Source organism: Aspergillus sclerotioniger (assembly GCF_003184525.1).
Source record: "Aspergillus sclerotioniger CBS 115572 chromosome Unknown BO94scaffold_3, whole genome shotgun sequence".
In the NCBI taxonomy this organism is placed as follows: Eukaryota; Fungi; Ascomycota; class Eurotiomycetes; order Eurotiales; family Aspergillaceae; genus Aspergillus; species Aspergillus sclerotioniger.
Genome location: NW_020290993.1, coordinates 77,283 through 103,491, shown reverse-complemented (window position 1 = coordinate 103,491; position 26,209 = coordinate 77,283). Strand labels below are relative to the sequence as shown.

The 26,209-nt window shown below is 52.3% G+C and overlaps 13 protein-coding genes across 13 annotated transcripts; 8 read left to right on the top strand and 5 right to left on the bottom strand.

Annotated features, from left to right (window-relative positions):
• Nucleotides 1-183: 183 nt before the first annotated feature.
• BO94DRAFT_530825 (uncharacterized protein) lies at nt 184-1,659 on the top strand. The gene is made up of 2 exons (XM_025610760.1): nt 184-697; nt 748-1,659. Exons 1-2 carry the CDS (start codon nt 494-496, stop codon nt 1,453-1,455), a joined length of 912 nt encoding a protein of 303 aa, XP_025471690.1. The 5' UTR covers nt 184-493; the 3' UTR covers nt 1,456-1,659.
• Nucleotides 1,660-2,014: 355 nt separating this feature from the next.
• On the top strand, nt 2,015-2,654 carry BO94DRAFT_620435 (uncharacterized protein; the record flags this gene model as incomplete). Its single annotated transcript, XM_025616930.1, has 2 exons — nt 2,015-2,128; nt 2,190-2,654. 2 exons carry the CDS (start codon nt 2,015-2,017, stop codon nt 2,652-2,654), a joined length of 579 nt encoding a protein of 192 aa, XP_025471689.1.
• Nucleotides 2,655-3,621: 967 nt separating this feature from the next.
• Nucleotides 3,622-4,473, top strand: BO94DRAFT_605912 (uncharacterized protein; the record flags this gene model as incomplete). Its single annotated transcript, XM_025616507.1, has 1 exon — nt 3,622-4,473. One exon carries the CDS (start codon nt 3,622-3,624, stop codon nt 4,384-4,386), a length of 765 nt encoding a protein of 254 aa, XP_025471688.1. The 3' UTR covers nt 4,387-4,473.
• Nucleotides 4,474-4,572: 99 nt separating this feature from the next.
• Nucleotides 4,573-7,761, bottom strand: abp2 (putative ARS binding protein Abp2). The gene is made up of 3 exons (XM_025610759.1): nt 7,131-7,761; nt 6,629-7,089; nt 4,573-6,566 (listed from the first exon to the last, which is right to left on the bottom strand). Exons 1-3 carry the CDS (start codon nt 7,285-7,287, stop codon nt 4,893-4,895), a joined length of 2,292 nt encoding a protein of 763 aa, XP_025471687.1. The 5' UTR covers nt 7,288-7,761; the 3' UTR covers nt 4,573-4,892.
• A 297-nt stretch (nt 7,762-8,058) lies between these two features.
• BO94DRAFT_530823 (uncharacterized protein) lies at nt 8,059-10,753 on the top strand. The gene has a single exon (XM_025610758.1). It carries the CDS (start codon nt 8,348-8,350, stop codon nt 10,481-10,483), a length of 2,136 nt encoding a protein of 711 aa, XP_025471686.1. The 5' UTR covers nt 8,059-8,347; the 3' UTR covers nt 10,484-10,753.
• A 234-nt stretch (nt 10,754-10,987) lies between these two features.
• BO94DRAFT_456963 (CVNH domain-containing protein) lies at nt 10,988-11,377 on the bottom strand (the record flags this gene model as incomplete). Its single annotated transcript, XM_025607723.1, has 2 exons — nt 10,988-11,190; nt 11,248-11,377. The coding sequence occupies 2 exons, from the start codon at nt 11,375-11,377 to the stop codon at nt 10,988-10,990; spliced, it is 333 nt and encodes a 110-aa protein (XP_025471685.1).
• Nucleotides 11,378-14,628: 3,251 nt separating this feature from the next.
• On the top strand, nt 14,629-16,424 carry BO94DRAFT_581272 (class I SAM-dependent methyltransferase; the record flags this gene model as incomplete). Its single annotated transcript, XM_025615392.1, has 10 exons — nt 14,629-14,778; nt 14,868-14,914; nt 14,972-15,064; nt 15,122-15,163; nt 15,212-15,278; nt 15,346-15,386; nt 15,454-15,663; nt 15,717-16,053; nt 16,221-16,303; nt 16,385-16,424. The coding sequence occupies 10 exons, from the start codon at nt 14,629-14,631 to the stop codon at nt 16,422-16,424; spliced, it is 1,110 nt and encodes a 369-aa protein (XP_025471684.1).
• A 752-nt stretch (nt 16,425-17,176) lies between these two features.
• On the bottom strand, nt 17,177-17,901 carry BO94DRAFT_213822 (uncharacterized protein). Its single transcript, XM_025606174.1, has one exon. The coding sequence runs from the start codon at nt 17,767-17,769 to the stop codon at nt 17,284-17,286; it is 486 nt and encodes a 161-aa protein (XP_025471683.1). The 5' UTR covers nt 17,770-17,901; the 3' UTR covers nt 17,177-17,283.
• Nucleotides 17,902-20,016, top strand: BO94DRAFT_213832 (cytochrome P450). Its single transcript, XM_025606175.1, has 7 exons — nt 17,902-18,249; nt 18,315-18,853; nt 18,901-19,221; nt 19,269-19,294; nt 19,346-19,430; nt 19,491-19,654; nt 19,707-20,016. Exons 1-7 carry the CDS (start codon nt 18,033-18,035, stop codon nt 19,867-19,869), a joined length of 1,515 nt encoding a protein of 504 aa, XP_025471682.1. The 5' UTR covers nt 17,902-18,032; the 3' UTR covers nt 19,870-20,016.
• An 11-nt stretch (nt 20,017-20,027) lies between these two features.
• BO94DRAFT_571575 (uncharacterized protein) lies at nt 20,028-21,210 on the top strand. The gene is made up of 3 exons (XM_025614878.1): nt 20,028-20,373; nt 20,437-20,509; nt 20,584-21,210. The coding sequence occupies exons 1-3, from the start codon at nt 20,338-20,340 to the stop codon at nt 21,024-21,026; spliced, it is 552 nt and encodes a 183-aa protein (XP_025471681.1). The 5' UTR covers nt 20,028-20,337; the 3' UTR covers nt 21,027-21,210.
• Nucleotides 21,211-21,465: 255 nt separating this feature from the next.
• Nucleotides 21,466-22,332, bottom strand: BO94DRAFT_581269 (uncharacterized protein; the record flags this gene model as incomplete). The annotated part of the gene is made up of 3 exons (XM_025615391.1): nt 21,466-22,106; nt 22,162-22,228; nt 22,303-22,332. The coding sequence occupies 3 exons, from the start codon at nt 22,330-22,332 to the stop codon at nt 21,466-21,468; spliced, it is 738 nt and encodes a 245-aa protein (XP_025471680.1).
• A 648-nt stretch (nt 22,333-22,980) lies between these two features.
• Nucleotides 22,981-24,726, top strand: BO94DRAFT_571573 (uncharacterized protein). Its single transcript, XM_025614877.1, has 3 exons — nt 22,981-23,052; nt 23,148-23,460; nt 23,515-24,726. The coding sequence occupies exons 2-3, from the start codon at nt 23,386-23,388 to the stop codon at nt 24,250-24,252; spliced, it is 813 nt and encodes a 270-aa protein (XP_025471679.1). The 5' UTR covers nt 22,981-23,052; nt 23,148-23,385; the 3' UTR covers nt 24,253-24,726.
• Nucleotides 24,727-25,106: 380 nt separating this feature from the next.
• On the bottom strand, nt 25,107-26,151 carry BO94DRAFT_456481 (thioesterase family protein; the record flags this gene model as incomplete). Its single annotated transcript, XM_025607703.1, has 3 exons — nt 25,107-25,364; nt 25,435-25,975; nt 26,039-26,151. 3 exons carry the CDS (start codon nt 26,149-26,151, stop codon nt 25,107-25,109), a joined length of 912 nt encoding a protein of 303 aa, XP_025471678.1.
• Nucleotides 26,152-26,209: the final 58 nt, after the last annotated feature.

Genomic DNA, 26,209 nt, shown 5'->3' with positions numbered 1-26,209 from the left:
CGAATTGCCATGTGACCCTGCCAGGCCCGTTTGACTTTGGAACAGATTGAGATTGTGGGAGAGGGTCCAATGCAGTGTGCAGTGTACAGTGTACCGGGCGTTTGCTACTGGCGTTTGGTCCAGGAAATCTCTTCGCACACATGATCTTCTTCCGAGGGCTCGTCCGCTTGATTCCAGCAGAATCCAGGCTGTACCCGCCGACCTCGAGGCCGAGACCGAGGGCGCGACTCGAGCTGTTCCGTTGCTCAATCCGTGGACTCGACTGGCCGTGGCTAACAGAGGCCTAACAGCGCCGGTAGCTGCCCACAAATCCCCAGGAAACTGCCTTTGATGGCCAATTTGAAACTATGCCGTTTTGGCATTTCGGGAGGTTATAAAAGCTGCCTGTCTGTCGTGTTTCACTGCATCTTCTTCCATCAATCTCAATCCTCACCAAACAGTGAGCACTCCCACATCTCAACCCGTCCGACGATCTCTTGAGATTATTTCAACCATGTATGCTGTCTATCCACCTGTTTACAACATGTCTACCACCCCCGACATGTCGGCTCTGCACATGAGTACCCCCATGAGTACCCCGACTACCTCTCCCACCCAGACTCCTTTGACCAGCCCCCGTCGTAGCAGAGCCCTGCCGACCGATGGCCCGACCGTCAGGTTTCTTTACACAATCATCAAACAATTGGACCTCAAATCGGTTCGACCACTTAATTTCAGCAATCACAGATAGAAGCTGACATTGAGTAGGTCGACTGGACTTTAATTGCGACTGATCTGGGCATATCCAATGGCCACGCCGCTCGGATGCGATATTCACGCTTTCGACAGCAGATGGAGGGCATCTCTCCTACTCCCCGACAGACCCAAGCCAAGAAGGTCACCAAGAAGCCAACCAAGGCGAGCCCGACCAAGACAGAATCGAAGAGGGAACCTGGCAGTCCCCAGCCTGACAACTCTCTATCACAGGCTCCGACCAAGCAAGAACACAGCTCCCATATCAAAACTGAGGCTCATACCCAGACGACGCCCAGTTTGGAAGATATCCCCCTTGCCGGACCTTCAGTCATGGAGCCGATTTCCCACATTGGTATGATGCCCAGTGTGGGTAATTTTACTCTTGCTGCACCCCAGTTCCGTGAGGGACTGTCCTTCTATCCAACAAACTTCTCTCCGGGAGAGCCAGGCTTCTATACGGCGATGAACACGGTGACTGGGCCTCTTGGTGAGCAATACGATCCTAGGCTTCTGAACCACACTGTGGATTGGGAGCTCTATAAGCCTGAGCCAGTGACAGAAGCCAACACTACCAACACGGTGGTCAAGGAAGAACACCAGCAGCAGGGAGTGAAGCCAGAGTCACCCAAGGCAGCGCAAGAGACAGCGCAGGAGGTAGCGCAGGAGGCGGTGTCGGAGGGTACTCAGCAGGAAGTGAAGGCAGTTGTTATCGACGACTAAGAGATCATGCCTTTCAGTAAGGGATGAACGAAAGGAGTTGATGTGAAGATCTTGATAGGGTTTGACTCGAACTGTTCGCACATGCTTGTTGAATCTATGATTGTCTTGGTTTGCTTTTGCTTTTGCTTCAATTCAGTTGATATAGAATTTAATCTGTTTGAACTTTTTGGATAGCCAAGCAGTTCCATGGAATTATTTTTTCTGGCTTTTTGTTGCCCCCCTCCCCCACAAGTAATTCACTTCACTGTCACCCTGTCACACACACAGCCTTTTCAGCTACATTGGCAGAGCTGAGTAGAAGTGGCTCATCTACACAATCTAGCCTGTAAAGCGACTGCCCCAAGAACAACTTTGCCTCTGGATATCCCAATCTAGTGACGCCATCTTGCTCATCTTCTCATCTGCTTCTTTGTCTCATCCCCTGCACATCTCTCTCGCATCCTTTCTGCTTCTCCCCACTCAACCATCCTACCAACACTTACCTTTCACAACCGACTAGCCAAACACACTACGTTTCTTGTTCTTTCCGATCGGTTGACTGACCTTCCTAGACCCCAACATGACTACTCCAGCTAAAGCAACGGTCGCAAAGTCCAACTCGGCCGGCGAAATCTCCCAGGCTGATGCCAAGTTCTTCCTAGCATGCCTTCAAAGCTTCGGGGACGACAAGCAGGTACTGCAATTCATAAACCCCATCAAATCTTTATTTTTATTCCATGCTCATCTTGTCATAGATCGATCTAACTAAAGTGGCCGACACGCTTGGCTACACCAACGTTGCGTCGGTTGGCAATCGTTTCCGTGCTCTTCGAAAGCGTCACGTTATGAACAACGTGGATGCGAGAACTGGATCGGGTGTTCTTAAGGGTGCTTACACAATGACCGAAATTCCAAAGCAGACTGAGGATAAAGAGACCGAGGCTACCGAAGAAATTGAGGCGAAGGAAGACTCTGAGCCTGAGTTGCCTACTCCCGTCAAGCCCAAGGCGAAGAAGGCTGCTCCTCGTAAGGGAGCGAAGACCACTTCGAAGCCTGTTCCTGCCGCTGTGTCATCGGCCAAGGGCCGCAAGCGCGGTGCCAAATCGGCTACTACTAAGGCTGTTTCTGAGGCACGTGTTAAGGAGGGAGAAGATGCTGAAGGCTCCATGGAAGACAACGGCAATAACTCGAGCAGCGGCATGGATATTGCTGCGGTGTGAGCCTTTCGACTACTCGTAAGGTTGCCATCTGCTTGGACTGCTGTAAAAACGACTAACTGAACTGACCCCTTTATTCCAGATGCGTATTTCCGCGCTTCCTTATGATTTGCCTTAACTCGACGTTCATTGGCGCAAGGCCTTGGCCCGAAAAGGAAACTCCTTCGAACGGGATTTCAGCGTACACAACACAATTCTCAGGGCTATGTTATTTTCCTCACATGAAGGGCTTGGGTCATTACTATCGTTGGGTAACTCTGTCTCCATAGTGTCTACTGCCTTCTTAGCAGATTCTGAACAGCCGGGTTGGTCGGGACGGACTTTGTAGCTAGTATAGCGCACTGGATGATTTGCTTAATGAGACTCCGATAGCCCATTTCCATTTTACCACCCTACCTGCCACCCTACCTACCATCTGCCCTCCAGAGTTGTGGCCACAGTATAAATAGACGGCCCAGCCCTCTTCGTTTCTCCTGCCATCCTTTTCTCCAAGCATCTTGTAACTCTCGAGTGAGTTACCCATAGCTACTGACGAAGTCCCTCCACTTAGACACTGACTAGCACCGTTGTCCTCAAGACTTAGGTCATACTACAGACTTCAGCTTTTATTATATCTTCTTCGACTCTATCTTCTCTATTTCTTGAGTAATACCCGTCTCTATTCCCATCTTCTCCTTACTCTTCCCATTACCTCAGTCATCTCCACCCCTCCATCCACACAACCCTACCCACCAACCAACCTCCCATTCAACCACTTCTCTCACTAACTAAACCTCTATCGAAGCAGAAATGCCGCCGAAATTTTTATCTGCCAAGTCCGCCTGCCCACACCATGAGGGACAAATTCGGTTTCTTCTCAGTTGCATCCGCCATGCCAATGGCACCAAGGTATTCCACCCTTCTTCCCGCCCCATCCATCACCACCATCTAGGTATTCCCCCTTACAAGGAATCAGGTACTTACATTCAGAATGCAGATTGAGTTTTCCGCAGTCGCTGAAGACTGCGGTATAGTGAACAAATCTGCAGCGTATGTCCCTCCCCCGTCTCCCCCACCCCCCACCTCCACCTCCACCTCCACATCCCACACACTTCAACATCCCATCGTCTTGTTACCCCCCAAACCCGATCAAGAGTTTGAATCCCTGTCTAATAAAATGCTGCTTCATACCAACAGGGCACAGCGCTATGGACGCCTTCTCAAAGAGTATAAGGCGAATCCCGAGGGTGGTGAGGGTGCCACCAGCAGCATCACTGCTGCTACCGGCATCACTCCCACCGACACCACTCCTACCGGCGATGAAAATGCCGATAACGGCTTTGCCGTTGTCAACGACGACGCTGCCCCTAACACTGCCAGCGCCGTAGACGCTGACGGCTCTTTAGCCAACGACAACAAGAAGCGGAAGGCCGCCGCTCCTCCCGCATCTACCTCCGCCAGAAACCCGTCGGGTAAGGGCCCAGCGAGGAATAAAAACCGGGTGATGAGGAGGAAGGTGGCCGTGGAAAAGGCCGAAAGTCTGGTGCAGAAGTTCTTTAGGGAAGGAAAGAAGGAGGAGTCCGACGAAGAGGTTCTGTACAAAATGCAGAGCCTTGAAAAATTCAAAATGGAGGATCTTGTGGAGGAAGAGAAGATGGATACAAGAAACGAGATCGTATATGGGATGGAATCTTGTTGGGGGATGGATGAAAAAGAAACTGTCAAGGATGAGGGGGATGGGATCTATGTGGAGTAGGGGAAGGATTCGGAGATGAGAAGAAAGTGGTGGAGTGGAGGGTATATGGGAAGAAGAGGGATATAATCCATTTGGGCGACGTTCTTGTGGTCTTCTGAGGTAATTGGGGGGGGATTCAATCTACTGTTCTCCAAAGTGTAACTACGAATCAAAAAAAAAAAATTGGATAGTAATTTTGTTTACAAGGTTGAGTCTCTTTGCTGAATTGTTTATCCAAAAATATAAGATACTTATGTGATTGATGACATGCTATTCACTGCAATAAGAGGATGAATATAGCGAGAATTAAAAGCAGAACAGAAATTGGTATCGACGCAACACTCTATACTGCCTAGCAGGCTCTGAAGTAGATCGAACAAGTTCGCTCAAGGGGTATCTGTGAAGAAGACCGAACCGAAACCAACAATCAGCTGAGGCTGCCATCAGACAGCCAGAATCGCAAGCATGACGAACATAAACCGGGGAAATGCGACGATTTACAGAGAATATAGGGTATCACAACAGAGTTAGATGTCTGCCATCACAGACTCGAGAATCTTGCGTTTGTACTGCGACAACGTCCGCTCCTTCCGCTGCATCTGAACGCGGAGCTTCATATACCGCTGCTTCCACGTCGTTTCGTTGTTGGAGCTATCGGCCCCATCTACTTCGAATTCGGCATCAGTTAGACTGTCCGCTTCGGCAACGCTGGTATCGGGCTCATCCGTGGCTCCAGGCGTGATATCTGGCTTGAGGCTGTCTGGGGTGCTGATGCTGAGGTCTCCGTACGTGACCTTGGTCGAAAACCGAAGCCCGTGTTTGTATTCATGCGAGATGGTGTACACAAAGTTGGGGCTCCCGTCGGTGCCAGGGGTGTCCGAGATTACAGCAGGCCCAGACTCGACATTCACCGTCATGGAGCTGTCGGTCACCCCGGGATACCCGAATTGCTGTCCAAGACCCAGATGCAAGGCGGACATGAGAGCCGCCAATCCGGCCGGAAGCTTAGCATATGTAGTCGTCAGGCTGGACACGACGGACACTGACAGAGCCCGAGCCTCATCCGCGCTGAGGGGAGTGGGCCGACCGATGGTTTTCCCGCGAAGGAGCTCACTGGACAGTACGCGCACAACCTCATCGGATGAGATGTCCGCATGGGGAACGCTGTTACGGTTCGCATAAGAGGACGGGTTGGTGACACCTGCATTGCCGATAGAGTCAAATAGAGGAGCCAAAGTACCGTTCCGTTGGCCTCCCTCCATCTTCATCAAAGAGCCGCAGGCACTGTTGACCCCGTTAACCATCAGTGTGGGAGGCGTCGCAAGACGGACAGGGGTGCCCGTGGGCGGCGGACCTGGCAGTTGCAGCTTGGGGGCAAAGGAAAAAGGCGTGGGCGATTGCTGAAATGGGGAGTTATTGAACCGATTGGAAGGGTCCTGTTCAAGGATCATCGCAGGGGAGGTCCGAAGCCCAGGGCCCCGCAGGTGAGACGAGTCAGTACGATTGGGATTGACGGGGAATGATGAGAAAGGGCCTGAGACAGTCCCTCGATTGGGGGGTCGGCCTCTGGTCTTTCCATTACTTCCGTTGTTGCTAGGCCAGGCCGAGGAGACAGCAGGACCGTGGCGCCGCTTAGGTCGCGTCTTTTCCCCCGAGGACAGTGAAACCATGGAACGTGGATCTGCAGGCTGGATGAAGACATCAGAGGGCTGCTGGCTGCGGGGGGCAATTGCGGAATAACCAGCCGGGGATGCATCTCGTTCGATCGGCCGCCACCGCAAATCTGGATTGGGCTGTGTGGACTGGGATTCCGAAGCCCCGTCTGGCGGAAACGAAGGCCCGCTGCCCATCCATGGATCATTCGACTCCATCTCGTCGGGAAAGGGGCTGAATGAAAGAGGGCCAGGTGGGAAGGGTGCGGAGGCGCCGGGAAATGGGCCTGACTGCAGAACGCCCACCGAGGGATCGAGAGGTGGCCGTCTTGCCAATGCCAGTCGGTCACTATCATCCTCAGCCCGCTTTCTTCCTCGCTTTGGTCTCCACTGGGGGACCAGAGCCCGCAGAGCAAGGTCTTCTTCGAGGGGCACTCCATCTCGGCTGTCACTGATTACGTTGGAGGGTGGAAGATGGGTGTAATAGGGATGGGGATGGCCGAGGCAGTATTCGAAGAAGGCATCGACATGCATTGCGCGCATCCAGCGCTAGCGGTAGGTCAGTTCTCTAGTCAGATAGGCGCCTCAACAGGATGGCACTGGCAACATACCTTGAGCCGAACGGCATATTGCTGGACCTTCTGCGTACTCTGCTTCTTCTCCATCGAAGGTGGCTCGACCCCCAGTTCAATCGCCAGCTGTATCCACGTCTTGATCTCCTTGCTGTCAAGCTTCCGAATGAGCCCCCACAAGGCAAATATACTGAAGGTTTTGCCATCGCTTCGAGGGGGGCACCGAAAGTTCTTGCGGAGCTCGGAAGTGTCCACCGACAGAGGGACATTCGGATTGCAGTAGAAGATGAACAGGATATAGGCATCGTCGATGGTGCCGTCGGTGAGGTCGCGCGATGGCAAAGACCGAGTTTCCGTCTGATCCAGTGACTCGCGTGGTGGCCGCGGCCGGATAGAGTCGTACATTGGAGGAGAGATCGAGGGCCCAGAACGCGCCACCGGCGGGGGAGGCACAACCGGGCGTGGGCCGGTTGGCGATGCCTGCAGACTGCGCGGGGTAGCTTTGCGAGCAAGAGGGGGGGATTTGGAGGGGCTATGCGACTGCGAGCACTGCCGAGAGAAGAAGCGCTATGTAAACCAGGCTCCAGAGTCGGAGGATACCTTGCGTACTGCTGGATGACAATCGTGGGCGGAGGCCCTAATTCAGTCCGGTCCGGCGGTACAGGCTGGTTCATCACGTTGGAAAAGGAAGGGTCCATGTTGAGAAGAACGACAGCTAAAGCAGATTTAATTATGAACAGACCACCGGTTGGGGAGGGAAGGATGCTATATAGAAACAGAGAAACTAGGTGTAATCAAAATAAGTATAGTATGGGGGCAGGTGGAGTAGCATAGGTAGGTAGGTAGGTGGTAGTAGTAGTGGTAGTATAGATTGAGATAGGGCCGATCAATTATTCCAGCACGCGCCGAAGTCGAGGACCCTATCAGATTGCAAAGAGCACGGGTAAATTAGGGACCAGCCCAATAAGAAGTGATGCGCATAGGAAGTTGGAATGGTTCAGGTCTCTTAAGAGTAAGAATCGGGGGAAGGGGAGGGATCTCCAGACAATCAAAGAAGACACCGACTCGGGATTGGAAGCGTCAATCCACGATGGCGACCGCGATGGTTCAAAGGGCCGACCATTGTCGCAGGCGCCAAATGGAAGGGGGAGAAAAGAGGAGAAGGTGGCTGGAAGACGGCGGCGCTTTAAAGAAGGCCGGTGATAGATTGGGACGAGCTGACTGTTTCTATTTCGGGCCTCGACTCGATGCCTGTCCCGGCCTAGCGTCGCGGCCTCAGGGCGGGGGACGTTGATGCCTGGGCCTGTCACGCCGTCACGCCAGTCACGCCAGTCACGCCGTCACCTCCTCCCGTCACATGCACCCTCACTAGTCCCCCCTGGGGCTAGTCATGCTGAGTCAGCACCCGTCTCCCTTTCCGCTCGAGACCCTCTTATCGATAACCTGGGAAGCCTCGATCGGGATCGATGGGAAGAGAGAGTGAGTGACGGACGACCAGGTCGACATCATACCTCGCTTTTCCTTCGGATCTCTTCCATCCTCCATTCTCCATCCTCCCTCCTCCTACTCCCCTCTTCTTCCGCTTTCTCCCTTTCTGACCCCTCTCGGCATCATCGCCCTAGGTGAAATGCGATCGACTCCCGTGCCAGTCGCCTACCTCTCACCACCTGGAGCTTAGTAGCTCATGTGCCGTCTACTACCTCTCTCCCCGTGGTCTCTCACAACCCCCAAGTCGGAAAGCGATCCAGTCGTCCCGCCATGGCTCCCTCGCAACGGTTCTCCCGTCAGCAATCATCAAGGCTGTCTCGGCCAATCCGCTCAAGTCGCACTCACATCCAATCCTACCATGAAGACAGCAGCAGCTCGGAAGGACGCCTGGATGAAGACACCCAGTCTGACGAGGAGCGATCGAGACGCCTGTCGCTCTCGTTGCGCCCCCGCAATTCAGGCCGCATGCCCACATCGTACCGTGAGGAATCCACTGACGATGACTTTGATCCTACCAATGATGATCTGGAGGCGGTAGTCCCCAGCGAAGCCCCTAGCCACTTTACTTACCCGTTTCCTGAGGCGAACAGTCGCACCGCGCCATCGCGAGCCCCACGTAATCGAACCGTGAAAACACGATCACAGACAAAGAAATCTGAAAAGCGCATAGGTCGAAAGCGTATGGAGCTAGGCCGACCGCTCAACAAACGTAGAAAGTTGGAGGAGGACAACACGCCCTTTGCTGGTTCTGGTGTTATCCCGTCATGGCAAACCCTTCCTTATCACATACTCCTCGACATATTCATTCGAGCTTCGAGTCCCTTGATCGATGAGCAGACTGCTACCAGACATAGCTCTGTCCAGTGGCTTGTGAATGTGGCCTTTCTGTGCCGTGCTTTTTACGAGCCTGCATTGATGGCCCTTTATCATTGTCCTCCCTTGATACCAGCTGCCAAGTCTCATGGTTTGCTACAATTATTGGCCAAGCCCCAGGAATCCCTCTCCACTAACTATATGAGCAAGATCAAGGAATTACATGTCGACGTGGAGAATCTTCTGTTCTACAAAAGCGGACCGACTTTGGGGTATTTTGAATTGTCAAGGCTGATTGAACGAACCCCTCAGGTGAAAACGCTGCGTCTCTACCACAAAGATGACTACATCATGGGTGTGCCTCCTTGGTTAAAGCCACGTTCAAAATGGGTGTATCCCGATTCCCTCTTCTCTTCACTCGAGTCTAATTCAATACACCTCCGCTGTTGGCAGTGGAACAGTCGCTTCATGGAGACTAGGAAGCTTCTGCCTCTGATGTTAGAAAAGCACCTACAGCCTGCTTTTCGCGGGATTAATGAGCTTCAATTGTTCCACATAACATCGGAAGATGTGGAGTCTGACGAATTGGCGGATTGTTCTGACGAAAACGAAGTTGTTCTTGCGACAGCTCTTCAGGAGCTCCCAGACCTACACAGCTTGGAGTTCGTGGAATGCTCGATCGTCAACGAGTATCTCTTACCGAATTTACCCACGCGACTCACTTCGCTTACCCTCAACAACTGTGATGAGGTGACTGCGGTGAATCTGAGCTCGTTCCTTTCTTCGCACGGTCATCATCTCAGGGCTTTGGATCTAAGCCATAACCGCCACTTGAGCTTGTCTTTCATCGTCAGTCTGGCAAAGTCATGCCAAAATCTTGAAAGGTTCAGGATGGACATATCTATGCACGATGGTTCTAGCTATCATGATGTGGAGCCTCACTTCCAGGATCTTCTTGACCCATCGGCAGGTGTTCCAACTTGGCCATCCACGCTGCAAGAGATTGAATTGATTCAGTTGCGCAAATGGGATGACACTACGGCGGAAGTTTTCTTTGGGTCCCTTATCGATGCGGCTCCCGATTTACGGAACTTGCGGCGACTTGTGATCAGTGCGATCCTCAAAATCGGATGGCGTGATCGTGCGACCTTTCGAGGGAGATGGATCGAAAAGCTGAATAACACCTTTTTGCGACGAAGCAGCCCCCCGAACCCAGATCTTCGTTCCATTCCGCGCACCTTGTCGCAAACCGATTCATCCCATCAGGTTCAAAATCCACCTTCCGACGAGAATCATACACATTCCGATGCTCAACATAGCGGCCTTTCGACACCATCAAAACGGAAGAGTGCACGCCTTGCCCAAAGGAAAATCTCTGAGATCGAGGATGATGAAGCAATGGATGCAGTGAAGCGAGGATCTCAGGAGGCTAGCGATCGACTGTTGAATGCGATGCAAGGCATGTGTGATGTTGTAATGGTCAGGATTGACAACCAACGCCCGTCAGAGAAACAGTTCCAGGAGGAAGACTTCCTTGATGATGAGCTAAGTGGCGATGAAGATTGGAATGGGGCTGATGGAGGACATGCATGATAGTCTATCTCGAGGCATGCCTTCTCCTCACTTACCACTGTTCTTTACTTTCTCTACTTTTGCTAGCCCACCAGGGCGTGATGTTGTTCTCTTATACTTGCTACCTTGATTTCACATGATACACTCCGGGTAGAATGGAGTATTTGCGTCAGGGATGTTCGGGATTGCCAGGGTGGGAGGAGTTATCTGTATTGTGAATCGTGGGCTTGCTGCGTTAGCTGTTACCTCAGTCCTAGACAGGACCCTTAATTACTTCCTATTTCACATGAGAGATTGAAGCATCGTAGACATCGAAACTATCCGGAAGTTATGCACGAGATATGGGTGATGAACCCCCTCTACGGTGATAATGCTACTTGTCAAATATGGGCAAGAAAAAAGCTTATTAATGGCATTGCTAAGTTATATCCGAAAGTCAATCTGCCCGACTCCGTCCATACATCCTGTTTATACAGCTCTCAGGATGGTGTCGTCATCGAAGCGCGCTCAGAAGATCTTAGACATTTAGAGGAGACTCTCCTCCTGGTACTCCAGGACACCGTTGCGGTTGGTGATGTGTTCGGCCAGGTTGACATCGGCTTCGTGGAGCTCGCCATCGACGTCTCTGAGAAGAGCTCTCAGAACGGGGACATTGTCGACTCCCTCGATAGCGAAGCGAATCTCCTCAGCGGTCTCGGCGAAGTTCTCACCGCCCCATTGGAAACGGCCTGTTGCGTAAGATTAGCTTGACTATACGGGTTGCATCGTGGGGCAAGGGAGCATACCGTTGTCGTTTCCGATGCAACGGTTGAGATCGTAAGCAGATTCGTCCCAGCGGCCGTCCTCCTGTTCGACAACGGCGAACAGAGTCCAGCCTTCGACGCGGATCTCCTGGGCGGTGCGGTAGAAGCTCATTTTGAGGGAAATGTAGGAAGAAGAAGTTCTTTGTGGAGAAGAGATGTGTGCTGTGCTTGATGCTTTGTGGTTGTGAGTTGATGGAGGAGAAAGAGAAGTGAGTTGAGGACAGAAAGGAGGGGGACTTTATACCCCGCCGTCCATCAGTGGAGCCCCCCCTTCCCCAAGATGCTCACTTGGACTCAGATCATTTGCCACCGTCTCGTGGATTGATTGATAGTCCCTGGCGGCTATTTCGGGGTCCCCCTGGATAGGAGAATGGGTGCAATGCAACCACCGCTGGAGCAAATTGAGGAGCGCCGTGAGCGATGATTCGACCGCTCATATCGCGGACTCCCTTTCTTAGCCCCAGGCAACCGCCATAATCCCACTATTGTGGCTGATTACTCCATTGAAGCGTCAATTATTGTTTCATGGTGGTCTCTGGGGCCAGTCTCCCCCACTCCGCGCACTCTGATCTGCTTGGCAGCCAGGTCACCGGTGGAGCCTTTCAGGGTCTCCATCCTTTCTCTCCGCCACAAGTACACAGCCTCGACTTTGAATCGTCAGTTTCAATCTGGCCCTAGGCAGCAGTCTTGGCACAATCCCTGGGATATGGCATGGTTGCTGTGCGTCCGAACGAATGGCGACATGTTTGTCCTCCATGAGCATTGCCGTGCCGTTGGGGCTGGATCCGGCTAGGCGCAGATGGGCCGGCTGTTGGGCTGACCTTGGCTGGGCGCAAAGCCCCCACGAGATGCGCCCTTGGCAGTAAACAATTGGCAGTGTGGCACATAGCCGAGATAATCATGTCATACTCCGTACAGTAAGGCTGATTGACTGGCGCTGAGGAGCTCCTCTGATTCTAGGCTGGAACATCACGGAATGGCCAGCTTGGAGGCCTCCGATTGGGTTCCGTTCCGGCCCCTGGCAGGGCTGAGTGCCTCAGGCAGCGATAGCGGGGGAGGGGCTTGCGCTTGCACCTTGCGAGTCTTGCGAGTTGGGACACATTGTTTCAAGGACAGGTAATCACATCAAGTAGTGACGTGGCTTTTAGAGCTCAGCCCACTAACATAGGAGACTGGTTTTCAGCTATTGGGGGATATCGACATGACGAAGCCTCTTGACGTGGTGTTGATGGGGGCGGAATGCCTGGAGGATCGCGGGCGGAAAGTCATCCATACTACTAGATTCATCTGATTACTATTTATTCCCTTTCAAGCTGCCCACTGCCTTGCGTAGGACTGATTGCTTTGAGTTGGCTCATGTTTGTGCTCCAGCAGCATCATTTATTATTCCATATGTCAGACTGAGAGATGTCTCGGCAGAGTTAATTACATCTCCAAGTTCTGGCTTTCATCCGGTCGCTCCTTCCACAGAAGCCGCAGTATGGATACGGCAAAGCTTCTCCAGCAGCCGGAAAAGTCCCGTTCTATTGGCACTGATATGGATGGAACCGTTACCAGTGTCCTTTCCACGGCCTAATCTTGCTACAATCTGTTGGGGGATAAATTCACCTTCGGACAAGCAAGCAGACCATTGAAACTCAAAACAATGCCACCACAATATCGAGACTGTTGTTCCCGAAGCTGCACTCTTACACTCTTCAAGTTCACTCCCGAGCTCAATGCCGTCAGCAAAGCGACTTCCATTCTGCATAGCATCTGACCCGAAAGAACACAGTTCGATCTACCACCGGGGCTCGCATGCCTAGACTTGAACATGTGTTTTTGTTGCTTATGGACTCGCTAGGTATTGTCTCTCGATGCCCATGCCATGCTGTCTGACAGTCATGTTCGGCTCGTTTCTTTCCCCTTCCAAACATCATGCAGCATCTGGCTCAATTACGGCAGGGCGTGGAGTTTTATCATACAAAGTCTAATGTCATCTAAGATAGACACCTACGATGACTTTGATGGGTTTGTGGTGCGATTCCAATGGTCTTTTAGCAGCCTCGGGGTTCGTGGTCTAGGAGCGGAGACGACGGCACCTAAGTCGCCTAAAATAACCGGCAAAACGCAGAAAGCCAAAGTTCAAGGGTCGTCTTCTCGTTGATTACCTGCTCTACTTGTCGTGAAGCATAGCGTGGCTGCAGCGATATTTTCCCGAGCATCCCCGCCCATCCCATGTCAAGAGTTCCGTCATCTAGAACAACGACAACTGGCAGCTATCGACCTCAACCGTCACCTCGATTTTGCCTCTCTCTTCCTTCCCCCCCCCCCCCCCCCACATCTCCCTTTGTGTGTCTGTCCCTGTCTCATTTTTGGGCTGTCCTCACTATGCTTGCGACAGCGGTAAGGAAGGAAGGAGGTCGGGCAATAGAGGTCTGTCACTGTCAAAGTATTCCGAGCGATATCAGGCAGGTAAATGAATGGCACTTGGACAACTGCCAAAGGGGTAGCGGGGATGAGACGTCGTAAATCCCCTTTCCTTGGGCTTATAGTATAGCCAGGCAAGTCCACGTACTTTTCTCTCCAGGAGTTGCAGGGGATGCCGGTGATTTTGTCCTGCAGTCCAAAGCATGGCATTCTCGGCCGTCGAACAGGCCACGATCGCCAGCCAATGGAAGCTTCAGAACCGGTGAGCAGGAAAAGCTTTCCGGGGGATGGGAGGCCCCTTTTGCGACCTGTCAGAAAACGGGATCGTGGCCGTGGTTGGTGACCGATAGCCTGCCACTAGCAGCGGGCGGGTGGCTTTTTGATCGACTGGGCCAAAAGTACTACTGTCATACTCTCATACTGTCACTCCCTGGAGAAAATCACGCCCAACCTGGGGCTGTATTCCGGAGGGACTGATTGTATGACCATGATGGCTTCTCCTACCTGTGATGACTGCTGACTGCCGTTCAATGGTGGGGTTTGGCTTGCCCAGCTAAGCGAATTGCTTTTCCTTTGTTGACCGCATCGTCCGGCAGCCTCGAAGCCCACTGGTCTTGGATAGTATCTAGTCTGGTACGACGGTCCTAGCCGTCTAGTGCGGTGACTACACGGGATTGACGGGAACTTGGCTGCCCGCAGGTCCTTCAGGCTCTGTTCCTCACTTCCTCCATCGCTACCGACTAGTTGCAGCTCGCCATCGAATCGGGAAGCGGGAGGGAGACCACCAAAAAGAATAAAGAGCAGGAAGACAATCCTCCCCCGTCAACGTCATCCATCTCTCGATATAGATACACGCATCTCTTGCCAGACCTGGCTTCATATTGACCCCAGGGACCATCGCCCCTGACCTCGGTCCCTGCTCCCCTCGCGACGCATCGAGTCAAAAATTGAACCATGGCGGAAACTGTTTCCAGAACCGACTTCGAAGGGGCCGCCGCTAATGATCCCCCACAGCCCACGGCACCGTTGATGCCCGCTCTACAAGATTCATCTCAGAGTGTGGCTCCCTTGGTGCCGGCCCATGGTGGTGATTTTTCGGACTCGGTATGATTCTTGGATTCATTTGCCGATCTCTTGTCTTTTTTTTCTTCTTCCAAACCCGTCCAGTTGTCGGCTGACTTGGACCTCGTCAGGACGAGGCAGAACGTGAGGACGAATTTTCGGATTATGCAGAGGACTTGTAAGTCAACGGTCACGGCCATCGTCATAGATTATCCCCCATTCTCATGATCAGTAGTGCAAGCGATACAACGTCGTTGAACTCTGAAATTACTGCATACCGATTCGAGAATGGACGCCGCTACCACGCCTACAAAGACGGAGCTTACTGGTATTCTCGTGCTGTCTCGTGGCATAGAATTTAAGCAGGGCGCTAATTACCTTCTAGGGGACCTAACGACGAAAAGCAGAATGAGCAACTAGATATTGCGTACGTTGTGTGAACTGGCCCATTGTGACAAGCTAACCTCGTATCCAGTCATCACATGTTTACGTTGCTTCTCGATGGCAGGCTGCTACTTGCACCGATAAACGAGAACATCCAGGTGAGTGACCTTCAAAAAAAGTGCTGCAAGTGTACTGGAGGGCAATGCTGATGTCTTGGCTGGGCAGAGGGCGCTGGATGTTGGCACCGGCACCGGGATTTGGGCCATGTAAGTAGATTGTTAGATCGTTCTTGATTGGACTCAGACAGTGCGCATCTAACTATCTATTATGCAGCGACTTTGCGGACGAGTATCCCTCTGCACAAGTCATTGGTACTGATCTATCACCCATACAACCTGGCTTCGTCCCACCCAATCTACAATTCGAGATCGACGACGCGACGGAAGACTGGATGTATCCAGAGAACCATTTTGATTTAATCCACGTACGTGCGATGTATGGAGCAATCGCAAACTGGCCCGCATTCTATCGCAATGCTCTCGAGTAAGCCATAAGACTTTCCGTCGTTAGACACTCCGAATCTAACTGTGTGCTAGCCATCTGCGCCCCGGAGGCTGGTTTGACCAACTTGAGATGTCCATCCAATTTACATCGGATGACGGCACCGTGACCGATGACCACATCCTGGCAGTCTGGTCGAAGACCTTTATCGAGGCCGGCGAGAAGTTTGGTAAGACGTTTCGCATTGCCGAACTTGCCAAGGGGTATATGCAGCAGGCTGGCTTTCAGAACGTGACCGAAGAGCGATTCAAGATCCCCGTAGGCCAGTGGAGCAGAGACAAAAGGTTGAAGAAACTAGGCATGTGGAACCTGGTCCACTGTGAGCAGGGGATTGAAGGGTGGGCCATGGCGTTGCTGACGAGAGTCATGGGGGTAAGTCTGCCTCTTCTTGCTTACGACTGGATGGTCATGCAGTTGATTAAGCTTTCTTCTTTGGGATTCTGCGGGTCTTAAGCCCAGTATTTGTTGTATTGCGGACCATCCCTTCGGGCCGCAGTTAGTTGGACACGGGCTGACCTGCTAATCCTTGCTGAATCTAGTGGAGCTATCCGGAGGTGCAGGTTTTCCTCGTTGAGATGCGCAAAGGTCTCCGGGACCCGAACACGCACGCCTACTTCAATGTGTAAGCCATCATCGTGTTTAAACTTCTGGGCTGTCAAAGCACGACGCTAACCTAAGACTCCTCTTTGACGTGTCACAACAGCGTCGGGGTGTACGGCCAAAAGCCTATGAGTGCTTATTAAACTTTGGAAAACGCTGGAGGGTACCGCGGCACCGCTGGCAGCGATGGGGACCGATTAAATGCACCATGCAGGAGACTACTGCAAGCAGGCATGACTAGCCTGGCGGAGGGGTGCCAGCTGGGACGCAACCTTCCCGTCATGAATGATGAAGGGTCGGGGAGGCCGGATGGCCTTGGGTTTAATTTGGACTTTTGAGTTAGGCCGGGTGGTGCAGATGCGTTGCACGCGCCTGCAATTGGCTGTCTCGTGCTCGGGGCAGTGGAGGCGACCAGGATGACGGCAGCCGGTGTAGCTCGAAGCATAACAGAGTATCTACAACAGGAATCGACACAGTAATTATGGTTATGCACGGATCATGTATGTGGAGTCACGGAAATGCCGCGATACCATCATCATCATCATCATTATCACCACATCCCCATCATCATACCATCCCTCCAGATAGAACAGTCCTCGGCTGGGGGAGCAGTCGCCGTGGCCCTTGGCCATACACTGTGTAGCGTGTATAACTAGCCCATTCGGAGTTTCTGGCGATGGTTAGACGATAGTCGTCCTTTTGCTGAACTCTGCTCAAGATCTCCGTTCTCTGAGTGTATTGTTCCGGTCGGGGTCAGCTCCACCCGGAAATACCTCGTAGCCTCGTAGGACCCATTGACCAGTCAGGGCCCACGGATTGGGGGCGTCCGCGGAGACTGGCCGGCCAGGCTCAGACTGTCCCGCCCGGCTGGGTCCCATCTTCCATTACTCCTACTACTACCTACTCCTCCGTACATTATTTGCTTTCTCCATCAACACCCCCACCCCATCTCTTTTCCCCTCATTCGCTTTTTCCGCCTCCGCTGCTCCTCCTCCTCACTCGTCATCGGTCAGAACCGATCACCTGGACAGTGGGCACAGGACCTTTGCTCCGGTGGCTCGACGACACTTGACCGTTGGCAGCAACGGCCGGTCTAACTGCCCGCGAATGAATTGCCGTGGCTTCTGCAGAGGGGTTCCAGATGGCCCTTTGACCCCCCCTGCCAATGACAGGTCCGAAGGATGTCAATCCCTTGCCAATAACATTGACTGATTTTCCCCCGGGCGACATTCTGCAGCCGGGACTTCGGCCCAAACCACTGGGTCCGTTGCTTTTGCTGGCACTGCATAAGGCAACTGATAGACCAAGACCCATCATCCGTACTATCTGATGATTGCCGAACGTATACGGGAATGGAAACCGGTAGGTACGATTCAATTGCTCCCGGCAAATGGGACGCTGAGGCGACCCATGATGCTTGGACCTGCTGCAGGGAACTTTCTGCTCGGGCCTAAACGGCCCATACCGTGAAGACGGTCTTCCTATCATGACTGCTTGACATTTAGACTGTTCGCCCAATCCTGCCACGAGTAGTCCCTTGCGGGGTCTGCTCGCTTCTCCTAATGAGGCAGTACCCTCTGCTTACCTGGGCAGAGGTCGATGGCAATCGGTCCCTTTCCCTGGCGGTCAATTCGTGAGCTTCTCCTCGGCGCCCTTCGTTTAAAAACAGTCGGGTGATCCGTCCGATGATAGTATCCAAGTTTGCCCCTCGATAGTCCTGCGGTAGCCTCAATTTAATCCGTCTGGTCGCCATGTTCTCTCTCCGTATGCTCTTGTTCGTGACAGCCGTTTTGTCCATTGTGTCCATTCTGCGTTGCATCTGGGTCGCCGTATATCGACTGTTCTTCCATCCCTTAGCCACTGTACCAGGCCCACTTGTTGCTCGAGCCACACATTTGTATGCCTTTTGGCACAACATGCATGGTGGATCATTCTATCTCCAGGTTCAGAAGTTGCACCAGCAATATGGTATGTCCGTCGCCTTGTGTGATGTGTTGGGTCTTCCTATTAGCATCAGTAGTTAACAAGCCCAGGCCCCGTTGTTCGTATCACGCCGGACGAGATCCACCTCAGCGATCCCGAAAATTGTGAGAAAATATACTACATAGGGTCAGGGTATGGCAAGGACCCCGACTTCTACGGTGCGTTCGGCACCAAGAAGGCGACCTTTACCACGCCGAGCCCTGACGTTCACCGAGTGAAGCGGTCGGCCTTGAACCCCTTTTTCTCACGCAAAAGGGTTCTTGAACTGGAAGATATTGTGCAGGAGAAAGTGGACACACTGGTCAAACGTATGAAGGAGGCTTTCAGGTCGACAGGTCAGATTGACTTGCATCATGGCTTCCGGGCTATCTCCGTGGATGTCATCACCGATTATGCTTTTGACGACTGCTATGGGTTCCTCGGTCAAAAGGACTTTGGGGTTGCATTCTTTGAAATGATCCGGGGATTTGGCCCGGCATTCTGGTTCTTCCAGCAGTTCCCGGCTTTACAGGAGCTTTCACTCAGCACGCCGTTCTGGTTAGCCAAACTGATCAGTGAGCCCTTATCAAGAATGATGCTGCATCACGAGGTTGGTCGTGCCTCGAGCTTCTTTTACACTGGCTGACGAATGTCCAGGGGTCTCGTCGTCAAATATGCAAAGTGAAGGACGCGGTTGATCGGGGCGAGAAAGGGAGTCGGTCGACTATCTTCCATCAGCTTCTTCACCCAGAGGCTGCTGAGGGCCATGTGGTACCCACGGTAGAGGAGCTCAAGGACGAGGCGTATATCATGGTGGCCGCCGCTGCGGACACGACCGGAAATGCACTGACGATCGCTATTTACAATGTTGTGCGCAGTCCAGAGATCTACAGGCAGTTAACGGAGGAGCTGCAGCAGACGTTCCCTGATTCAGAAGGGCCTATCGATTTTGTGGTCTTGGAGAAACTGCCTTATCTGGTATGTTTCGTATTGCTTCCATGTCGGACTTTAGCTAATGTTGAAAGACCGCTGTCATCAAGGAAGCTCTTCGGTAACTGCCCTGCTCGGTGTTCGGAGAACAAATCCGCTCACCTCATTCTAGGTTGTCATGTGGAGTCCCCGGTAGGCTCCCTCGAGTCGTACCCGAATCCGGTGCTGAGTTCAATGGATATTATGTTCCTGCCGGGGTATGGATCGAAACATGGCAATGTACCCCTGGCCCCAACTACGCTGACGGTATACTCTAGACTGTCGTTAGCATGAGCTCGTGGACAATGCACCATAACGAAGACCTGTTCCCGCAATCGGAGATATTTGATCCAAACCGATGGATGGATCCAGCTACGAGCAAGACCATGGACAAGTACCTCTTCTCCTTCGGCAAGGGGTCCAGGCAGTGCATTGGGATGCCGTAGGTTTCCCCCCATATCGATTTGAGCTGTCCTGACTGCCTTGCACGGTAGACTTGCGTATTGCGAGCTGTATGTAACCATCGGCCGAGTATTCCGACAGTATGACGACTTAAAAACGGCCCGGAAGAGCCGCGAGGAGTTGAGGTACAACGACTACTTCTCCTCCTACCATACGAAGGGACACACCCAATTTATCTTTGAGCGGGCAGGCTGATTGCCTTGTATGCCGTTCATTGCACGACTTCTACATCTTATCTTCAGCCTCTAGATGATACCACAGCGCCACGCCTCTACCGAGTGTCCCTAGTATATGACACTATTGGTCCTGCTAAAGCCATTTACTCTATTAGTCCAAACAATTGACATGCATCCCCCAATCTAGTAGTAACACATTCCCCTCACCCTCGACTAGTGCTTCATGCGAGTGAATGTGAATGCGAGGGTTGACTCACCCCCACTTCAACCCACAGACAGACCTGTGAAAAGGAACACTCACTCTGCTCTCCCTGAATTCCCTTCCTCATCCTCCTCCACCCCTCTCCTCTCTCATCATCTCCTTTCCACCCTCTTATCCTCGTCTCGCCGTCCCTCTTGCAACACATCCATCTCTCCTCGTTGTAACCCGCTCCAACTCTATCCACACTCAAGTTAAAGAGAACCCATAACCACTTTTACCGTCAAAATGCCAATGGCCTGGAACGAGACGGCCGACGCCAAGGTATGTCCATCTCCTCCCATTTCCAAGCCCAAGCCAGTCCATACTAACATCCTGAAACCCCAGCTGCTCGTTGGCATTTTGACCACCACCAACGTCAAGCTGGACATGCACGCCTTGGCCAACTACATGGGACCCGGTATGTAAATCCCCTTCTTCAGTCCCCAAAAATCCATCTATACATTGACGCAGACACTAACGACTCCCACTCAGGTTGCACCGTCAGTGCCGTGCAGCACCGCATCCAGCGCCTCAAAGAAAAGGTCGTTGCTGCTGCCACCGACTCCGCCCCTGGCTCTCTGGGTGATGGAGCTGCCACCATGACTGCCGGTCCTGTAGCCACCCCGGAGAAGCGCAAGCGAGGCCGGCCCAAGAAGACAACGACTGTCGATTCCGCTGAGGGCGATGAGGGTGCTGTAGCCTCTACTTCTACCCCCAAGAAGACTCGGGCCAAGAAGGCTAAGAAAGCCGAGATTACCGAAGCCGAGGACAGTTCTGATGAGGTCGTGCCTGACGTGGCTATTGCTGAGTCTCTGGCTGCTGCTTCTGCTGCTGAAGTCAAGAAGGAGCCTGTTGTTGATGAGGAGGTCCAGACTGAGGTGCCCGTCAAGACCGAGGAGACCAATGTGGCTGATATGGCTGGCTTGTCTGCTTGATATCATCTCGCAAATGGAAATGGACATGGGTTGGCCGGTTCATTGGTCTGTTGAAACTTTGCCTGGTCTGGATTGATTGGGGTTTTTTTATTAGCTGGATACTTTAAGGTGGATGGATGGTTGGGGTTCGGTTCGGTTCGGTCTTGGGGATGGTTTGTACCTTCGTGAAGATCGTGTTTTTTCTTTTTCATAGCTAGTATCCAGCTTTCTGCAAACGAGCGGAATTTCTTTACTTACTTGCAGCCGGGTAGTTCGTGAGTATTTCCATTTGGTAATTTAAGTACATGGCAAAAGAAAAAACCAGGAATATGATCCACCTCCGCCCAGAAGAATCAACAATCTCATAAAAGATACATTGGGCAATTCCACCACCATCACCACCAGCCAGTCCCAACCCCGAAAGCCTCCATGGCGTCAAATCAAGTTCAACCCCCAAAGTTCAAACATACTCAGCATCTTCCTCCACATCCACCTCCACCTCCTCCCCCTTAACCTCCACCTCAGGCACATACTCCGAAGCCGAGCTCTCCACCTCCGGCTCATCATCATCACTCTTCCAACTCACCATTCCAGCCGGAAGCACACTAGCCTTCCTCACACGCTTGGTAGGCGATCCTCCAGGTCCCTCCATCATATTCACATTTCCAGCAGCCATAACCGCTCTCTCAACCTTGCCCTTCCGCTCCCCCACAGCCCAACCCTGGCTACTGCTCCCCGCCACCGCAGCAGTTCTCATAGCAAGCTGCTTCTTAATCTTCCCCTTAGTAGGAGTATCAGGTTCAATTCCATTCTCATGTTTGATAACGGCAGGCGAAGACGACGACGATGATGACGACAACATTGCCAATTCCTCTTCATCGGAATCGTTCTTGCTGCGCTTACGCTTGCTCGAGCCGGGAGTCGACGCAGTACCGGTCTTGCGTGACTTGCGGGGTGTGGTTATCGGACTGCTGTTCTTCATACCCTTGCCGATGGAGAAGTGGGCGTCTACGCCGCCGGAGGCCCGAGCGGCCTGGCGCATTCTGACGAGACGTTCGGCGATGGCGCGGGGGGTGGGACGGTCTTCGCCTTCGGAGATGGCTGGGAGGTGGGTTAGCTTGGTTGGGTTTGGGGGGGGGGTGGGGGTAGGGCTTACGCCAGGCAGCTGCGACTCGCTTGGTGTCGACGGAGAGGTCATGGGTTTCGAGGATTTTGAGGAGGAGCTGGGATGGGAGGTTAGTATTGGTCTGTAGATGAGGGTTTGGGAGGGTGCGCGTTAGTTGGGGATATGACTTACGAGCTGGTCGTTGGTAGGAGTCCAGCGCATGATTGCGGATTGGAATTGGGGATTGGATTCTATTGTAGAAGTAGGAGATAGAACGAGTAGAGGACAGTGGTAGAGAGCTGTTTAGTGAGGTAGAGTGAGGTAGAGTGAGGAGTGTGGAGAGAGGAGAGACGACGAGAGTGCGAAGAGGGTCTTGAGAGAGACAAGGACTGTGGATGGGGAGACAAGAGGGCGTGAAGGGAAGTGCTGTGGGAGAGAAAATACTCCTGTCTTGCGCGTCGCGTACTTGGTGAATAACTGTGGGAGACAGTGCAATTCAGTCTCCGAGCAACAACACTTAAGTACCTGTTTCAGGGTTGGCCGCCGCATCCCGGCCGGGAATCGGGCATGCGGTCTGCTCAGTCTCTGGGGGTTTTGGTGCTGGTCTCGTCCCTGCGACGAACCCCACTGAACTGGTCCGGTGGCGGTGTAAGGATGGTGATCAAATTGTTCCTGCATCTATCATCTCTGGGCTTGGGATCAAGTGCAGCGGATGTGGTGGTGTGCTTCCCCGGCCTGAGTGGTGGTGGTGGGGTCCATGCAGGACTTGTTTCATACCCATCCGATCGGTGCTGTCTGAAGGATTCTCTTCTACTCACATCTTCCAGTCAGATCTGGCGTGCATCATATGCAGTCTACACATCAACCCCCCCCACCTGCCAGCGTTCCTTTCTTGTTCACAGACCTGGTAAACTCTGGTGCCATCTTCCACAGCTGCAGAGAGTGAGGTGCCTCCATATCTCTTGATTTGAGTGTGTTCTGTGCTCACCTCAATAAAAGTCAAGTAGCTAATTCTTGGGTTCTGGGCCCTTCCACAGATGACCTTGCCTACATTGGGCCCGACTTTCCACTCTACCCCAGGGGCTGTGTGTTAAAAATCACTACCTCGACTTGAAGTTCACTAGATGTCTGGGATTTCTTGTCTTCCTTGAACGCCATACTTCCGTTATTTACTTGCTTTGACAAGCAGATCCATGACTCCAGGCTGTTTAATTTCCGATCCCCTCCAAATACATCACATTCTATCTCAATAAACTGCAAAGACTTCACAGCAAAATGGTGAACTGGAAACTACCAGAACCCACCGACCGACTGATCGCGGCCCTCATTGCGGCCCACCCAGCTCTCAAGGTATTCACCCCAACATCTCACCCTTCACCATGAGTTCCCAATCTGACTTCACAGATCGACTACCAGACCATGGTCATATACTTCGGCCAAGGAGCGAACTACGACACAATGCACGGCCGATTGCGTAGATGTCACATCCTAGCCGAAGAGCTTCAAAAGGAGACCCGAGAACGTGGTGGCATCACCGACCTCCCTAGAGCACGAAAATCCACAACAGGCACCGGCTTCTCTACACCCCGAACACCACGAGGGCCCCGTAACGGCATTCAAAAAGCCTCATCTTCGTCGTCGTCCCGGGGGAAAGTCTTCCCCAGACCCTTGGATCTAGTGACACCTACAAGGAGCGGACCGGCGGCCCGAAACGGAGGATCCGCAATAGAGGCAATAACGATAGACGACGACTTCATGGAGTTGGAATCAACGATCCGGCCTGCGGTCAAAACTGATTCTCGGACTGTCTTCCCCATTGTGGATACGTCTTCCGAAGATGATATCGAGATTATCGATCACCCTGCATCGTTTAGGATCGGTAAAGTCGAACAACCTCCTCAGCCTAGTAACACTTTCTTCTCATACAGTGGTATCAACAATGAGAATGGATATGGACTCAAACCCGAACGGACAGAAAGTGTTCTCCTGGACACCACCACCAACGAGGCCGATCGTGCAAAAACCGTCGCCCCAATCCCACCACCGAGTAACCTGACCACCGATCCTTTCAACACAAGTATGGGCGGCTTTTTCGTGAATTCAGATTACGATATAGATGATATCTACGGGGGTGTTGCATGACTTGAGCTCATTTTTCAAAGTTTCCAAACTTTTTTTCTATCTTTTTATTTTCAATATATTTTTCACCCCATCTTCCCTTCCTTGGTTTCGGTGCTGGTTTTTCCACCATCTAAGATTCTTTATACCTTTTCTGTGTTCCCAATTTCCTTCTCTATCTATTCCCTACTCCCTATTTCCAATATTCTATCATCACTCTTATCATCTCGTACCCCCTTTCTTCCCCCTCCGACATTCCCGCTGTTAATAGCCGCGATATGATACATCAACCGAATAACCCGACAAATCAACCAACCTTTTCCCTTCGATCCGATCCACAATCCCATTCCCCGAGAACGAAAAGAAAAATCATGGTTTTTCCAGCGCCAAGTGGGGTATGTTTGTATCGTGAAGTGATAGATCACTCGGGGCCGGTTCGTATACGTTTAAGTACCTGCTTATTTAGTACATACATGCGTTAGGTGTGCATATGGGACGGGATGCTGCTGCATGCGGGAGTCATCATCTGGGTATGTAGGCTATTAGTATTTGTATATTGGTATTTTTGTAGAGAGGTAAATAGAATATATTATTGTGAACTAATGAATTAATGGGGGAGACTGGTGACCGTATCCAGTGCTGGGGAAAGCCCTAGCCCTGAGCCCTGAGCCCTATGGCATGTTGTACCGGGTAGACTTTGTACTACGGAAGAAAATCTCGTGCCTTCTCAAGTATTTTTCAGGTTGTATACGGTTTTTGTGGTAGTAATAAAGTGGTAGGATTACTGTATATATATTTGGATTCTCGCTCATAACGCTATTCTTCCCAATTTGGGGTAATGCAACTGGAACTAAGACAGTAGGTATACGGGCGGCAGCTTACATCCGAGCCGGTCTCGGCTTCAAGTCAGATGTAAATACAACATGATGGCTCAATGCTAGGAGGTTGTTCTTCTCGTCGAATAGCTGGAGAGCCGCATCATACCGACCATTGGAAACTTTGTTCGAGTTGGAGCGGATCATCACCCATTCCGTCGACGGGTCGGGCCGTCTCTTGAACTCGATCGACAAACAGAGGGTGGAGATAGCGTATTTAGTGTAGAAATCGGGAATGTGAGTAGCTGGCGGCTGGAGCGGCTACAGCGCGGAGATGGTTAGCATGGATTATGCTCGGGTTGGAACGATAGGTGTTGGCGGAGCGACTTACCAGGTCCGAGAGATACGCTAGATGCAAAATGTCCGATAATCTGGAGCCATCGCGGAAGGATAACCAAAGCTCGCGATTGTGGCCCCCGAGACGATGGCCCCAGAGTCCATCTGGAGATCGCGGCGCGACCCAGTTCATCTTTGCGGTGACGGGCGTTGCGTAGACGACGGGGTCGTTGATTGTAACGCACTCGGTTCTCCGGTCTGGAGGTGGTCTTGTGATGGTCGACCGAGATTCTTGTGATAGCCCTTTCTCCTTTCGGATGTCGCCGTACGTGAAGATACCAAGGGTAGCGACTGGAAGGGAGTCCAAGTCCTCTGTAGAAGTTGGGGCACGTGCTAGTTCGACTTGGATGACACAATGCTTAGATGACACTCGTAACAGCGTGCAGGTAATGATTGACGGGCCGGGATGGGCCATGTGTAGAAATTGTACAAAGGCATGAACAGGGTCGGGATACCGGGCTGCGCCAAGTTCCTGGTCGAGGAACCTTTGACCGGCAGCCAGCATGATGGCGGTCAAAAAACCTCCCAGGACAGAGCTAGTCTGGTCAATTCAGCGGGTCGAGTGATGAAGCAAGGATAGGGCTGTCAGACGGACGTACTGTTGGGTGCACCAGTCGCGGGTGATCTTCACGGTGAATTGGTTCGGGGATCCCGGCACAGAGGACACGGAGGAAACCACATCCAGCAGGCAGGGATGTTGTCGCGATGACATCCTGGATCGAGAGCAGGTGGGAAATGGTTGATGCTTGGGGGTTGATCAGAAATGGGGA

What these genes read in the sequence shown, in the direction of transcription:
- BO94DRAFT_530825 (XM_025610760.1), top strand. Translation starts at nt 494, where the DNA reads ATGTATGCTGTCTATCCACCTGTTTACAACATGTCTACCACCCCCGAC. An exon ending in AACAATTGGACCTCAAATCG is followed by an intron (nt 698 to 747) that starts GTTCGACCACTT and finishes GACATTGAGTAG; the next exon opens with GTCGACTGGACTTTAATTGC.
- abp2 (XM_025610759.1), bottom strand. Translation starts at nt 7,287, where the DNA reads ATGGACCCTTCCTTTTCCAACGTGATGAACCAGCCTGTACCGCCGGAC. An exon ending in TTCTCTCGGCAGTGCTCGCA is followed by an intron (nt 7,090 to 7,130) that starts GTCGCATAGCCC and finishes TTGCTCGCAAAG; the next exon opens with CTACCCCGCGCAGTCTGCAG. An exon ending in AATATGCCGTTCGGCTCAAG is followed by an intron (nt 6,567 to 6,628) that starts GTATGTTGCCAG and finishes ACCTACCGCTAG; the next exon opens with CGCTGGATGCGCGCAATGCA.
- BO94DRAFT_530823 (XM_025610758.1), top strand. Translation starts at nt 8,348, where the DNA reads ATGGCTCCCTCGCAACGGTTCTCCCGTCAGCAATCATCAAGGCTGTCT.
- BO94DRAFT_213822 (XM_025606174.1), bottom strand. Translation starts at nt 17,769, where the DNA reads ATGATAGGAAGACCGTCTTCACGGTATGGGCCGTTTAGGCCCGAGCAG.
- BO94DRAFT_213832 (XM_025606175.1), top strand. Translation starts at nt 18,033, where the DNA reads ATGTTCTCTCTCCGTATGCTCTTGTTCGTGACAGCCGTTTTGTCCATT. An exon ending in TGGAGAAACTGCCTTATCTG is followed by an intron (nt 19,222 to 19,268) that starts GTATGTTTCGTA and finishes TAATGTTGAAAG; the next exon opens with ACCGCTGTCATCAAGGAAGC. An exon ending in AGGCAGTGCATTGGGATGCC is followed by an intron (nt 19,655 to 19,706) that starts GTAGGTTTCCCC and finishes CTTGCACGGTAG; the next exon opens with ACTTGCGTATTGCGAGCTGT.
- BO94DRAFT_571575 (XM_025614878.1), top strand. Translation starts at nt 20,338, where the DNA reads ATGCCAATGGCCTGGAACGAGACGGCCGACGCCAAG. An exon ending in ACGAGACGGCCGACGCCAAG is followed by an intron (nt 20,374 to 20,436) that starts GTATGTCCATCT and finishes CTGAAACCCCAG; the next exon opens with CTGCTCGTTGGCATTTTGAC. An exon ending in GGCCAACTACATGGGACCCG is followed by an intron (nt 20,510 to 20,583) that starts GTATGTAAATCC and finishes ACTCCCACTCAG; the next exon opens with GTTGCACCGTCAGTGCCGTG.
- BO94DRAFT_571573 (XM_025614877.1), top strand. Translation starts at nt 23,386, where the DNA reads ATGGTGAACTGGAAACTACCAGAACCCACCGACCGACTGATCGCGGCC. An exon ending in CGGCCCACCCAGCTCTCAAG is followed by an intron (nt 23,461 to 23,514) that starts GTATTCACCCCA and finishes CTGACTTCACAG; the next exon opens with ATCGACTACCAGACCATGGT.